The following is a 16,513-nucleotide window of genomic DNA, read 5'->3' as shown; positions in this document are numbered from 1 at the left end:
CTGTACATTTTTATGGAAGTCATGAGGTACAAAGGGTGTCATTAAATGTCTAGAAATAAACCTAAATATTTATGCACAACTGATTTTTGACAATGGTGCTAAGATCATTCAATGAGGGAAGAAAAGTCTCTTCAACTTTTTTTGACTCTTTAAATGGTGCTGAGAAACTGGAATAGGCTTGATAATATGGATGAATGTAGTAACCACAATGGACAGGCACATGACAAGAATGAAGATGGACCCCTATCTGATTCCATATACAAAAACTAACTCAAAATGGATCAGTGACCTAAGTGTAAGGGTTAAATCCTGTCATCACTTTCTCAGAAAAAAACATAATGGTCAATGTTCATGAATTCAAATTTGGCAACAGATTGGTAGATTTGACTCCAAAAGAATCTATGAGCAACAAAAGAAAAAATAAGTAATTTGAGCTTCATAAAAATATAAATCTTTAGTACATCAAAGGACATTATCAAGAAAATGAAAAGACCACACAGAAAAAAACATTGTCAAATCATTATCTGATAAGGGCTTAACACAAAATTATATAAAGAATTCTTATAACTAACAACAGAAAGGCAAGCAATCCAATTTAAAAATAGGCAATGGACTTGAACAGACATTTCTCCAAAGAAGATACAAAAACGGCCAATAAGCACATTTGTATAGATATACAGTTCCTTTTCTCTTGGGGAAATACCTAGGAGTGGTATGTCTGAGTCATACAGTAAGTGTACGTTTACCTTTTTAAAGAAACTATCAAATGGTTTACAAAAGTGAATATATAATTTTACATTCTTAACAGGAACACACAAGACTTCAAACTTCTATATTCTTGCCAAAATTCGGCATGATCTTTTTTATTTTAGCCACTTTAACAGGATAAAATGGTATTGTACTGTTGATAAATTTCCATTTCCCTACTAATAACTTATACTAATAAACATCTTACATAGGTTTACTTTGCCATTCTTGTACTTTCCTTAGTGAGGTGCCTGACAAACTTTTTGCCCACATAGGGAAGGGAGCTTGTTTACTTTTTTGTTGAGTTTTGAGAGTTCCTTATATAGCATGAATACAAGTCTATGTGATTTGAAGATGAGAACTTTATAATCTTCAAAGTGTATTTTATAAATATATTCTCTTATGTTTTGGATTATAACAAAAATGTCACTGCCAAACCCAAAGTCACAATTTTTTCTTCTATGCTTTCTCCTATAATTATTGTCTTAGGACTTAAAACTAGGTTTATGATCAGTCTTCAGTTAATGGACATATATAGTGTGATGTATGGATCCAAGTTTGTTTGTTTTTTTAGTACATGGATATCTAAATGTTCCAACACCACTTATTGAAAAACTATACTTCTCCACAGCATTGCCTTTGCATCTTTGTCAAAAATAAATTGTCTTTGTAAATGTGGATTTATTTCTGGACTTGTAGTATATTCTACTGATCAATGTTTCTATCTGTATGCTAGCTAACTCCATGCTGTATTTAGCTTTATTATACTTCTTATAATTGTGTAGTCTTAGGCTTCAAATTTTGTTCTATTTCAATGATTTTTCTCTATTGCTTTTGTTTTTTGTTTCACTGCATTCTTTGATCTTTATTATTTCCTTTCTTTTGCTTACTTTCTATTTAACTTTTAAAAAATTTATTAAAGTAGACATTAAGATCGACTTGAGACCATTCTGTTTTTCATTTATATAGGTACTTATAGTGCTATAAATTTCCCCCTACCTACACATTAGCAGCATACTAGAAATTCTGGCATGTTGTATTTTCATTTTCATTCACTTCAAGGTACTCTTTTAAAATACATTCTGACTTCTTTGATCAGGGTTCAGTTAAAATTGTGTCACTTAACTTCCAAATATTCCAGATTTTCAAACCATTATTAGTATCTAAATTAATTACATTACAGTAAGAAAACATACTTTGAATCAGTTGAATCTTTTTGAATATGAGACATGTTTTATGTCCCAGAATACAGTATTTCTTGGTAAATATTTAGTGTACTACTAAGAATAATTTGTATTCTTCAATTGTTGGACTGAGCCACCAAAAAATGTCAATCAGGCCAGGTAGGCCAGTAGTGTTATTCAAATGTACTATATACTTGATGATTCTGTGCCTGTTATTATATCAACTGAGAGAAGAGTTTTTGTCTATTTCTTCCTGTACTTCTATTAGTTTTTACTTCATATATTTTCAAGATCTGTTCCCAGGGCCATAAACATAAGTGCTTAGAATCATTATGTATCCTTCACTAATTGATCTTTTTATCACTGAAATAAACTTCTTTACCTCAGAAAATCTCCTTTGCTTTGAAATCTACTTTGATATTAAGGTAACAATTCCAACTTGCCTTTGCCTAGTACTAGCTTGGTATATCTACATTTAAAGTGCATTTCTTGTGGACAGTATATTCTTTAGTTTTGCTTTTTAAGCCAATCTTTGCCTTTTAATTGAGGTGTTTACACCATTTACATTAATACATCTTGATATTTGTTTCATCTCATTACCTGTTACTTTTTCCAGTCCTTTCATGATTAAGCATTTTGTTATTATAAGATTAGGTATTATATACATTTTATCCCCTTCGTTAATTTATTAGCTATGTGTCCTTGTCTTTTTAGCAGTGGCTTTGTACTTTACAATTGTGGTAGGCTGAAAATAACCCCCATCCTCGCTCCCCAAGATGACCACATTCTAATTGGCGGAGCCTGTGAATGTTACCTTTCACAGCAAAAAAAGGGGAGTATACAGCTGTGATCTTGACATGAGGGGAATATTCCTGGATAATCCATGTGAACCCTGAATGTAATCACAAGTGCCATTAAAAGAGAAAAGCAGGGAAGGATCTGACAGACAAAAATAGGCAAGGCAATGTGACCAAAGGCAGATAGGAGTGATGTGGTCACAAGGCAAAGGAATGCTAACAGCCACAAGAAGCTGAAAGGGGCAAGGAATTGATTCTCTCCTAGTGCCTCTGCAGCAAGTACAACCTGCTGAAACTTTGATTTTGGCCTAGTAATAATTTATAGATTTCAGGCCTTTAGAACTATGAGGGAAAAAATTTCCATGGTTTTAAGTGCCAAGTAATTTGTTATAGCAGGTAAAGTAAATTAATATAATAGAATATGTATTTAATTTATCACAGTCTAGCTTTACTTATTATACCGCTTAAAATACAATGTCAGAATCCTTTATTTCCATGTTCTACTCATCTGTTATGCTTCTGTTGTCATCTGTTATGCTTCTGTATTTTATTTATAATGTTATAAATCCCAAAATACAATGTCATTATTTTGTTTGAACAGTCAATTATCATTTAAAGGTATCCTAATAATAGAAAAAAAATTTTTTAAGTACCCATGCAATTTCCATTTCTGGTGCTCTTCATTCCTTTGTTTACATTCAGAGGTCCAACTGGTATTATTTTCCTTCTATTCTGAAGCATGGGCTTTCAGTCCAGCCTGCAAATGTATCTGAAAATGTCTTTACTTCACCTTTATTTTGTAAAAGATATTTTTGCTGGGTATGGAATTCCCATATCCCAGGTTGACATATTTCCTTTCAGTCCTTTTAAGATGTTGCTCTATTATCATTTCACTTGTACTGTTTCCAGTGGGAAATCTGATTTCACCCTTATCTGTGTACCTATATCTATAAAATCTTTTTTTTTCACTGCCAGTTTAATAGTTTTCCATTTATCACTGGTTTTCAGCAGTTTATGATGTGCTTTAGTGTCTTCATTTTTCATATACTTGTTGTTCACTGAGCTCCCTGAATCTGTTGTTTTGAAGTTTTCAACAAATCTGTCATTCATGCCATCCAGTGAAGTTTATCCCCTCACCTTTCCCACACAACCACCCTACCATAGCCTTCCAACCACCAGTCACTTCTCAGTGTCTATGAGTCTAATGCAATTTTGTTCATTCTGTTTTATTTTTAGATTCTTCTAATAAGTGAAATTATATGGTATTTGTCTTTCTCCACCTAGCTTATTTCATTGAGCATAATACCCTCCAGGTCCATCCATGCTGGTGCAAATGGCAGGATTTCTTTTATTTATGGCTAAATATATTCCACTGTATATGTACCACAATTTCTTTATCCATTGACCTACTGATAGACACTTAGGTTGCTTCCATATCTTGGCTACTGTAAATAATTGAGTGATAAACATAGGGGTGCATAGTATCTTTTCAAATGAGGCATTCTGTTTAGTTAAATTCCTAGAAGTGAGATTACTGGGTTATTTCTATTTTTATTTTTTTAAGGATCCTCCATACTGCTTCCAATAGTGGCTGTACCAACTTATATTCCTACTAATAGTGTAGAATGCTCACCAATACTTTGGCTATTTCTTGTCTTTTGGACAGTGGCCTAACTGGTATGAGACGATATTTCATTGTGTTTTGATTTGCATTTACCTGATAATTAGCGATGTGGAACATCTTTTCATGTGCCCATTGGTCATCTATATTTCTTCTTAGGAAAAATTCCAGTTCAAGTCCTCTGCCAATTTTCAATTAGGTTTTTTTTTGGTGTTGAGTTGTATGAGTTCTTTACATATTTTGGATATTAACCCCTTATTGGATAAATCATTCATGAATATATTTTCCCATACTGTAGACTGCCTTTTTGTTCTGCTGATGGTGTCCTTTGCTGTACAGAAGCCTTTTAGTTTGATGTAGTCCACTTAATTCATTTTTTATTTCCTTGCCCAATGAGATGTGTCCAGGAAAAACTTGCTCATGTTTATGTTTAAGAGATTTTTGCCTATGTTTTTTTCTGAGTTTTATGGTTTCATGCATTATATTTAGGACTTTGATCCATTCTGAGTTTACTCATATGAATTTAAACAGTAATCCGGTTTTATTCTCTTGCATGTAAGCTGTCCAGTTTTCCCAACATCAGTTGTTGAAAAGGCTGTCTTTTCCCTGTTGTACATTCATTCCCCCTTTATTATATATTAATTAATCATATATGCATGGATTTATATTTGAGCTCTCTATTCTGTTCCACTGATCCATTCATCTGTTCTTGAGCCAGTACCATATTGTTTTGGTTACTATAGCTTTGCAGTATAGCTTTAAGTCAGGAAGCAAAATACCAGCAGCTTTGTTCTTCTTTCTCAGGATAGTTTTGGCTATTTAGGGCCTTTTATTGTTATGAATTTTAGGATTTTTTGCTCTAATTAATTAAAAAAATGCTATTGGTATATTGATAGGGATATATCCTTATCCCTGAACCTGTAAATTGCTTTGGTCAGGATAGCCATTTTGACAATATTAATTCTTCCTATCCATGAGCACAGGATAGATTTCCATTTATTTGTGTTTTCTTTAATTTCTCTCATGAGTGTCTTATAGTTTTCAGAGTGTTGGTCTTTTACCTCCTTATAAATGGAATTGTTTTCCTGATTTTGCCTTCTGCTAATTTGTTGATAATATATAGGAATGCAACAGATTTCTGTGAATTAATTTTATATCCTGCAATTTTGCTGAATCATGTTATTATTAGTTTCAATAGATATTCTGATGGAGTTTTTAGGGTTTTCTATATACAGTATCATGTTATCTGAAATGACAGTTTTACTTCTTCCTTATCAATTTGGATGCCTTTTATCTCTTTATCTTGTCTAAATGCTGTGGCTGGTACTCCTGTATTATTCTGAATAAAAGTGAGAGTAGGCATCCTTGTTCAACTTTGCTGAATCCAGTTATTATTAGTTCCAATAGATTTTCTGATGGAGTTTTTAGGGTTTTCTATATTCAGTGTCATGTTATCTACAGTGACAGTTTTACTACTTCTTATGAATTTGGATGTCTTTTATCTCTTTATCTTGTCTAAATGCTATGGCTGGTACTCCCATATTATGTTGAATAAGAGTGAGAGTGGGCATCCTTGTTCCTGTTCCTGATCTTACAGCAAAAGCTTTCAACTTTTTGCCACTGAGAATGTTAGCTGTGGGTTTGTGTATATGGCCTTTATTATGTTGAGGTATGTCCCCTCTATACATATTTTGTTGAGCTTTATCATGAGTGGATGTTGAATTTTATCAAATGCCTTTTCAGCATCTATTGAGATGATCATGTGGTTTTTATCCTCCGTTTTGTTAATGTGGTATGTGATACTGATTGATTTACAAGTATTGTACCATCCTTGCATCCCTGGAATAAAGTCTACTTCATTTTGATGTATTTTTAAATTCAGTTTGCTAATATTTTTTTGAGGATTTCTGCACCTATGTTCATTAGGAATATTGGTCTAAAATCTTTTTTAGTAGTGTCTTTGTCTGCTTTCAGTATTAGAGGGAGGCTGGCTACATAGAATGAGTTTGGAAGTATTCCCTCCTCTTCTACTTTTTGGGATACTTTAAGAAGGATGGGTGTTAGCTCTTCTTTAAATGTTTGATAGAATACAGCTGAGAAGACATCTGGTTCCAGAATTTGGTTGGCTGGCAGATTTTTTTATTACGAATTCAATTTTGTTACCGGTAATTGGTCTGTTCAGATTTTGTTTCTTCCTAGGTCAGAATTGGAATGCTGCACTTTTCTAGGAATTTGTCCATTTCTTCTAGGAAATTTATTTGCATATAATTTTTCATAGAGTTCTCTAATAACTTCCTAGAAGTGAGATTACTGGGTTATTTCTATTTTTATTTTTTTAAGGATCCTTCATACTGCTTCCAATAGTGGCTGTACCAACTTATATTCCTACTAATAGTGTAGAATGCTCACCAATTTATTGGCATATAATTTTTCATAGAGTTCTCTAATAACTGTTTTTGTATTTCTGTGGTGTCAATTGAACTATTCCTTCTCTTTGTGATTTAGTTTGTGTGCTCTGTTTTCTTCTTTCTGGTTTATCTGGCTAGGGGCTGTCTGTTTTGTTTATTTTCTCAAAGAAACAGATCTTGGTTTGGTTTGGTTTGTTTGATGTTTTGTCTCTATTTTATTTATTTCTGCTCTGATCTTTCTTATGTCCCTCCTTCACTAACTCTGGGTTTCATTTTTCCTTTCTTTTCTACTCTCTTTAGTTGTGAGTTTAAACTGTTTACTTGGGATTGTTTTTGTTTCTTGAGGTAGGCCTGTATTACTTTCTACTTCCTTCTTAGAACCACATATTTTGCAGCATCCCACATATTTTGAACTGTTTTATTTTTGTTTTCTTTTGTCTCCATGTACTGTTAGATTTCCTCTTTGATTTGTCCATTGTCCACTGATTATTTTAGAACCATGTTGTTTAGCCTCATGTTTGTGGGGTTTTGTTCTGTTTTGTGTAATTTATTTCTAGTTTCATACCATTGTGACCTGAAAAGATGCTTGAAACAATTTCAATCTTTTTGAGTTTATTGAGGCTCTTTCTGTGTTCTAATATGTGATCTATCCTGGAGGAGGTTCCACATGTACTTGAGGAAAATGTGCATCCTGCTGTTTTTGGGTGGAAAGCTCTGTAGATAACTGTTAAGTCCATTTGATCCAGTGTGGATCAATGCAGCTCTTTCCTTATTTATTTTCTGTCTGGTTGATCTATCCATTGATATAAGTGGTGGATTAAAGTTCCCTAATATGATTGAGTTGCAGCTTATTTCTCTCTTTAGTTCTGTTAGTATTTGTTTTATATATTTAGGTGCTCCTATGTTGGGTTGATAGACATTTGTAATTGTTATATCCTCTTGTTGGACTGATCCCTCTATCATTATGTAATGTTCTTGTCTCTTATTACTTTGTTTTGAAATGTTTTGTCTGAAAGAAGTACTGCTATTTCTGCTTCTTTCTCCCTATTATTTGCATGAAATATCTTTCTTCATCCCTTCACTTTCAGTCGTGTATGTCTTTGGGTCTGAAATGAGTCTCTTGTAGGGAACATATTGATGGGTCTTGCTTATCCATTCTGCCATGCTATGTCTATGGATTGGTGCAGTCAGTCCATTTACATTTAAGGTAATTATTGGTAGGTTTTAGTAACAGTTTGCCAGTTGTTTTTGTAGTTCTTCTGTGATAATTTCTTCCTCTCTCCTACTCTTCTTGCTATTTGATGCTTTTCTTTAGTGTTGTGATTGGATTTCTTTTTTCGTTTTTTTTGTCTCTCTACTATAGCTTTAGGTTTGTGGTTATCATAAGGTTCAAGGATAGCTTCCTAGCAACATAACAGTCTAAAATAAGTTGATGACTACTCTATTTCAAACACAGTCTAAAGTACTTTTTTATTCCTCTTCCTTCTCCACACTTAATTTATTAAATGTCATAATCTGTACTTTTTTGTATATCCCTTGACTGATTTTGTGTACAATTAATTTTACTACATTTTTTTAAGTAAGCAATTGGTCTACTACCTTTACTGTGGATGTATTTTCATTGGTGAAAAATATTTAGGCTTAAGAACATTTCCATCTACAAAAGTACCTTTAACATATTCTGTAAGGTTGGTTTAGTGGTGGAGAATTTTTTCAACTTTCATTTATCTGGGAAACTTTTGAATTTCTCCTTCAATCTGAATGATAACCTTGCTTGGTAGAGGATCTTGGTTGAACTTCCTTCTGTTTCAATACATCAAATATATCATGCCACTCCCTTCTGCCCTGTAAGGTTCCTGCTGAGAAAACTACTGACAGCCTTATAGGGTTACCTTTATAAATAATCTTTTGCCTCTCTCTAGCTGCTTTCAATACCCTCTCTTCATCCTCAATCTTTGTCTTTATGTCTTGGTGGTGTCTTCCTGGGGACCCTTTTGTTAGGAGGTCTCTGTGCTTCTGGGAACTCGGTGTCTATTTCCTTCCCCCAATGGAGGAAATTTTAAGCAATTATTTCTTCAAAGACTTTCTACTCTTTTGTCTCTCTCTTTTCCTTATAGTACCCCTATTATACAAATATTGTTTCATTTAGAGTTGTCACACAGCTTTCTTAGCATCCTCTTGTTTTTATAAGAATCCTTACAAAAGAAGAGATTCTTTTTTCTCTGTTCCTCAGCTTTGCTGTTTTCCTGTTCTCTAATATCCATCTCATTGATTGTCTACTCTACTTGCAGCAATCTTTTATTCATTTCATCCACTGTATTTTTCATTTCAGTTACTGTATTCTTCAGCTCTGAGTGGCCATTTTCAAAATCTTCTATCTCTTTGTTGAAGTCCTCCCTGAGATTGTCAATACTTTTTGGCAGATCAGTAAGCATATTTATGACTGTTATTTTGAAACCTTTACAAGACTGGTGATCTCCATTTCATTTAGCCCTCTTTCTGGTGTCTTAGTCTGTTCATTTGGAACATATTCCTCTGACTCCCATTTTGTCTATGCTTCTGTGTTTCTTTCTTTGTGTTAGATTGATCTGTTATGCCTCCTGGTCTACAAAGTAATGGCTTTATGAAGAAGGCATCCTGTGTTATCCAGAAGCTCAAAGTCTACTCTCCAGTGCTGGGTTCTCCTTTGTGGTGGAGCTGCAGTTGCTGTTGATGAGCTGTGGGCAAGGCAGCCTATCTGCCTGTCTGCTGGCAGTGGCTGATCTCTGTCAAACAAGGCCCTTGGATCTGTGCAGCAGCACCTCTGCTGGAATCACTGTGGGCGGGGCTTTCTGCCCATATGTCTCCAGTGGCTGACCTCAGTCCACCGCAACTGGCAGCTTGCCTCAGCTAACCCTTTTTGAGTCCTGCAGCAGTGTTCTTGCTGGGAATGTTGTGAGCAGGCACCCCTCTGCCTGCCCTGCAGTGAAAGTGGCATGGGGCTAGGCCAGCAGTGAGGAAGAAGGAGCATTATAGCTGGTTACCATAGACACATCCTCAGTTGGACTGAGAGAGGACCAGGTAAGCTGGAAAAGCCTCCCTCTGCCTGCCAGGCTGCAAAGTCTCCTTCTGCCTGCCAGGCAGCAAATTCTAAAGATGCTGGGCCAAGCTGGCCAAGTGGTTGGGCAGATGGGTGTGCAGAGAAATACCTAGGGTCTGAACCACAAGCAATGGGGTTGAACTTTGGGGGCTGGCTACCGTGAGCACCCAACAAGTTGGGCTCAGAGAGGGCTGGAGAAGTGCTGTCCACCTGCCCTACCCTTTCTCCTCCTGAAAGAGCTCCCTCTAACCCCCACCCCTCTGGCACCCCTCCTGCTGCTGGTAAATCTTTCACACTGCCACCTCTGTGTTGGGTCCCAGCAGGACCAAAAGAGTGTGCCTGTCCTCCACAAGCAACTGCAGTCTCAACCTCCAAGAGTGCTCCAACTCTCCCTAGTGTCTAGCCCCATTAATCACCAAAGCCCAGTGCAATGTGTGCTAATATTCCCAGAGATCTCCAGGGCCCAGTGTGCAGGATTCCTGAGTGCGTATCCCCTCCCCACTCCATTCCTCTTACTGCCACTTGTGGGGTATGATAAGGGAAGGGTTTGGGTCCTAATGGATAACAGCTCTGCCACTTTACCCTTCTCCATGTGATATTCTCCTCTTCACCAGATGTATGTACATGGTCCGTTTTGCAGTCTTCAGGTCATTTTCAGGGTTAGCTGTATTTGCTGTAGTCACTTCCTTGGTGTGTATGTGACAGGAGGTTTCCGCCTTGCCTTCCTTCTCTGCCATCTTTTCCCCCTCCTAAGTTGTCTTTTTTTAAGCTATACATTCAGAGATTTCAAAAAATGTAAAACAAGTTTCTCATCAAATATTTTCCTTTAGAAAAAGTTATTACTCATGAAAATGTTATGTTAATATGTATTAGTTTTTTTTTTAGCAAATTAAATTTTTGAAAAATCTGTTTCAATTTCCAATTCCTAAGTTATCAATAAATATAATCTACATTAAGAAAAACAGTTCTCACCCAATTTCAATTGATTGCTTACTTTCTTTATTTTTGGTTATACCTTCTTGCCTCTCTGTATGCCAATTAATCTTTGACTGAACACCATATGTTGTACATTTTCTTTTGTGTGGTATTAAATATTTTTGTGATGTTATAAGTTTTCTTGACTTTGCTTTGGGATGCATTTAAATTATTTGGAAATAATTTCATCTTTTCTTTCAAGTCTTGCTTTTATTTGTTAGGTGGGTCCTGAGCAGTGCTCACTCTAGGACTAACTGTTCCCCATTATTGAGGTGAAAATTTCCTTAGCACTCTACCCAGTGCCTCATGAATTGAAAGTTTCTCCACTGCAGTGGTGGGACAGTTACTGGCCCTGTGGGACACCACTTTCTCTAATCATTTCAGATGGTTCTTTCCCCAAAACGTAGGTGACCTGTTTCTTCACACATGTGCTCTGATCAGTAATCTGCTGAATACCTGAAGGAGCCATCTACAGATCTCTGGAGGTCCCCCCTGTACAGCACTCTCCTTTCCAGTATTCTGTCCAACACATGCTAGCCGTTTTGTTCCTCCTGGATACTCAGCACTGCCTCTTCAATTCCTGGAGTCCAGACTATCTTCCCTCTCCCTCTGTTACAGTCTGAAAACTCTCTCAAGGCTATAATCTGGGACCATCATAGAGAGCTCGTTTCTTGGGGATTGCTTTCATTTGTTATCTCATGTCCAGTATCTAGAAAATATTGTTTTTCTTTTGGTTATTTTGGTTATTGTGGGAGAAAGGGATTCCTCCTTTTATTCCACACATATCAAGCTAACAGACAGATTCTAACATAACAGAGGAAGATAATAGTTCCAGATTTTAAGTCACATTTAATAAACAACCACTTGTTCAATTTTGCTGTAATATCAAGGATGATTCAAAATGATCTAAAACTGCTTTTTAAAATATTTCTCCTTAACAAAAAGTAGATTGGTGGTTTCTAGAGACTATTGGGAGGGCAATGAAATGTGACTGCTACTGAGTATAGGGTTTCTTTGTGGGGTGATAAAAATGTTCTCAAATTAGGTTATCCGCTATGGTTGCAGAACTCAGTGAATACTCTAAAATCTATGGAACTGTGCACTTACTTATCAGGTGAATTTTACAGTATGTGAATTATATGTGATTAAAAAAATTTCTCAACTACATGATATTCAAAATCACTGAGACCAGATTTTATACATATACTTCAATCAAAACAACTTATTACAACAAACTGAATATAGAATCTGCACATGTGAGAATGAAGTTGTCTTTAAGCCATACAGTAAGAGACTTCCAAAAATGCCAAAACTACATGTTTTCTCAAATACTATTTTTCTTCAGAAAAAGTTACTTTTCAAGGAAATGTTTTTATGTTGATAACAGATTATTATTTTAAAATAAATTAATAAAATTTTTAAAGTTTTGTCAGTTTTAATTCCCAATTCAGAAAATATCATGGGTATAAACCACATAAAGAAAAAATCTCTGGGTTTCCCAATACTATTTAAGAGTATACTAAGGCCCATATAGTTTGAGAACTAACACTTTATACCATCATACTATGCCAGGGGTTTCATACTAGTATACATCATAACAGACTTAACAATACAGTAATAAAAACTGTTAATAAAAAATGCTAAGAAGAATGTATGTAAACACACACTAAAGTTTGTTACTTAATTGCATATCTTACTTGGAAGTTTCTGGCAAGCCAGCTGAGAGTTCCAGAAACACAGATAAGTAGTAACCACGAACTACTCCGTTTCCATCCTTGGAAAAAAGAAATATATATTATATAAAAACAAACTCCAGATCAATTTAAATGTAAAGAATTAAACCATAATGAAAACAAACAAATGCAAATTAATATCTGGTATTTGGAAAGGGAAAAGATAAAGAAGATATGGTACATGTATCATAACAGAATATTATTTAGCCATAAAAAAAAAGAAATCCTGCCATTTGTGACAACATGGATGGACTTAATGGTATTATGGAAAGTAAAATGAGTCAGGCAGAGAAAGACAAATACCATATCATTTCACTTATTAGAGGAATCTAAAAACAAAGCAAAACAAATGAACAAAACAGCAGTAGACTCAGAGACAATGAAAAGTGACTGGTGGTTGCCACGGAGGAGGGGTTGAGGTGGGTGGGTAGGGTTGGTGAGGGGGATAAAGGGGCAAAAAATCTCAATTATAATATAAGTTGGTAACCGGGATGGAAGTACAGCAAGGGGAATATAGTTAATGGTTCAACATCTTTCTATGTTGATAATAGTAGCTGCACTAGTAGGGGTGAGCATTTAATAATATGTGTAACTGATGAACCACTGTGTTGTATACTTGAAACCAATATAATATTGTGTATCAACTATACTTCAATAAAAAAATTAAGCGAATTTTATTGAATATATTACATTATAGCAAATTTTATTGAATATATTACATTATATCCCAAATTACACTGACTTTAAAAATCAATTAACATCCTTGATCAAATAGCTGGGGTTTCTTCCTTCTTTTGAATTTTGTTCCTAGAACAATTTCCCTGGATTAAAATTAATTAATTAATAAAAGAAATGAATGTTTTCCACTCCTGTTCTTTGTCAGTTAATACTATTAGAAATTTCTTTTCAATTCCTATCAATTTTAAAGAACAAAATTTTTTACTACTCTTATTTGTATGCCAGCTGCACCTCTAACAAAATACTGGCTTTAAGATTTTGTACTAGCCAGAGGCTTCTGGAGAACTCACTGCAATTGCAGTACAGTTTTCACAACTCTCTAAATCCAAGCAAAAACAAAACAAAACAGAACTGGAGAGCAAAAGCAAAAGCTGACAAACCGCAATTACAACAAAACTAGATACAGCTTATCTTCACAATACCCTCAAACACAAGCAGATAAAGATATACCAGTTATAACCACAGAGACATGCATGATGTCAACATCTGTGTGGGAGAAATGAGGGAAGCAGTGGAGTACCTAATCGCACCAGAAAACTACAAAATGGCCAAAAGTGAGTAGATGAAAAGCATCATGAGCTACAACACAACAGCTGAAACTGGAAAGAGCTGCTCAATATAATACCATGTAAGTCCAAGGGGGCTAATATAAGGAAGTCTGAAAACCAAATGCAGTCTAGTGACTCTAAATTTATAGAAGTGAATATCCAGGATTGCAAAGAAACTGCTAGGAGTGAAATAAAAGATAAAGAGTATAGAAATAACAGAGATGAAGGGAGGAGAAGGTCCAGATGAGGTACAGGGCAGAAGCCAGGAAGTATCTCAGAAAGCAAGGCACCATATTGTCTATTGTGATATCACACTGGATATCCACATGCAAAAGAATGAAACTGTACCCCTACTACACATACAAAAATTAATTCAAAATAAAGACCTAAACACATTAAGTCCTAAAGCTATTAAACTCCTGGAAACAAACATAGAGAAAAAGGTTCATGGCTAGTGGATTTGGTAATGAGGATTCCACAGAAATGATACCAAAATGGACAAATTGGACCACATAAAAATTAGCAACTGTGTATCTAAGGTCAACAGAGCAAAATGGTACCTACAGAATGGAGAAAATGTATAAATCATGTATCTAATAATGGGTGAATATAAAAGAACTCCTGTGACCAAAAAACAAAAAACCCGATTAAAAAACAATGGGCAGTGGACTTGAATACACATTTCTCTAAACAGGATATACAAATGGCCAACAAGTATATGAAAAGATGCTCAACATCACTATTCATTAGGGAAATATTATCTCACACCCATTTGGATGGTTACTATCAAAAAGAAAGCAGCAAGTATTGAAAAAGGTATGGAGAAACTGGGACCCTTATGCACTGCTGGGAATGTAAATGGTGCAGCCACTGTGGAAAACAGTATGGAAGTTCCTAAACAATTAAAAACCAAACTACCATATGATCCAGCAATTTCACTTCTGGGTATATATCCAAAAGAACTGAAAGCAGGATCTTTGCACACTCATATTCACTGAAACCAAGGGGAAGAAGGAAACCAAGTGTCCATTGACAGATGAATGGATAAACAAAATGAATATGTAACATATATACAATGCAATATTATTCAGCCTTCAAAAGGAATTCTGACACCTGCTACAAAAGAGGATGAACCTTAGGGACATTATACTAAGTGAAAGAAGCCAGTCACAAAAAGACAAATGCTGCATGATTCCACATACATGAGACATCTAGAGTACTCAAATTTATAGAGACAAGGAATAGAATGGTGGCTGCCAAGTGCTGGGGAGAAGGGGAAGTGGGGAGTTACTGCTTAATAGGCAGAAAGCTTCAATTTTGTAAGCTGAGAAGTTCTGCACATGGGTTGTACACCAATGCAAATATACTGAACAATATTACATGGACACAGAAATGGTTAAGAGAGTAGATTTTATGTTATGCATTGCTTACTAAAATAAAATAAAAAAGAGAGAATAAAAAGCAGAATAACATCCCTACAATCCTACAATAAAAATACTCTAGATCAAAATTGTAACCTATTTCAAAACAACCTAAAAGATACCAAGAAAATAATATGACATCCCATAGGAAGAAAGGAAGAAAAAAGAATATGACATGAAAGAATAACATAAATCAAAATTAGAAAAACTCAGAAATCAGATGATAGAACTAAGTAAAATATTAGGAATAAAAAGTTACTTAAGAAATAAAGACAATTAAAAGGAACACAAGAGCAAATAAGTACAACAGTTTATATCTTAAAATAAAATGAATAAAGCGTTTCAAATGACAAGAAATGAAGAGCAAAAAAGTTTAGATACAGTGATAAATACTGAAGACAGGAAAAGAAGATTCAAATGCAGATAATACAAGTCCCAGGAAAGAAAACCAAAGAAAAGAACATAACAAATATTTCAAACTGTAATTCAGGAAACATCTTCTTTAAAAAAAAAAATCTAAAACTACAAAGTGAAAGAGTCTTGCATATAATGAAGACTACTGACCCAGAACAACCCAACCATACAGTAGTAAATTACTAGACTTGAAAAGACTATCTGGGCATCTATCTAGATAACATTAGTAAATTCCTTTTTTAAGAACTAGTTAGTTTATCATCAGACTTAATGTAAAGATAAATGGAATTTAATATTTAAGATATCCAAAGAAAGAAAACATGAGTCAAGGACTTTATGTCCAGCAATACTGGCTTTAGAGTAAAAAGGACACACACTGTTTTCAACATACAAAAACTCAAGGAACACTGTTTCCATTAGCCCTTTTGGTGGAATCTACTAGAGAACAAGCTTTGGACTTCCAAAATGCTGTATAGACATGGCAGAGTAGGGGAATATGAAGAGTATATGCGAAAACATTTTTAAACAATTCTCAGTAATCAAACTGAGGCTAAAATTAAAGGTCCTATTCTAAGGATAGAATTAGAAGTCCTACTCTAAGATTTTTATTGGTAAGATGAAAGAAAGCAAATGATTGATTGACTATGAGATATTTTCATTCTCTCATTTCCTTTGGCTTCAAGAAGTAGGATTCCTAGAGTGGAAGAAGGAAGATACAGGTATAATGTAGAGAGATGTTTTAAAACAAAACAAAACAAAAAACCCTCTATAGTCCTGAATTTGAATTGTAAATGTGAGTATTAAGTCATGAGTTATTTTATCTTTAAAAACATAAATATATTCATGTG

General features: G+C 34.8%; 1 protein-coding gene across 7 annotated transcripts in view; it reads right to left on the bottom strand.

Annotated features, from left to right (window-relative positions):
- The window catches only part of TRIM37 (tripartite motif containing 37), a 145,235-nt gene that overhangs the window by 96,866 nt on the left and 31,856 nt on the right, over positions 1 to 16,513 (bottom strand). For all 7 annotated transcript variants that reach the window (XM_073235332.1, XM_073235326.1, XM_073235328.1 and 4 more), the window contains exon 12: positions 12,509 to 12,585. In XM_073235332.1, the coding sequence (XP_073091433.1) occupies positions 12,509 to 12,585 (77 nt within the window). The remainder of the gene's footprint in view (positions 1 to 12,508; positions 12,586 to 16,513) is intronic.

The sequence above is a fragment of the Manis javanica genome, chromosome 4 (assembly GCF_040802235.1).
Source record: "Manis javanica isolate MJ-LG chromosome 4, MJ_LKY, whole genome shotgun sequence".
NCBI lineage: Eukaryota > Metazoa > Chordata > Mammalia > Pholidota > Manidae > Manis > Manis javanica.
This window is presented reverse-complemented; position numbering and strand designations above follow the sequence as displayed.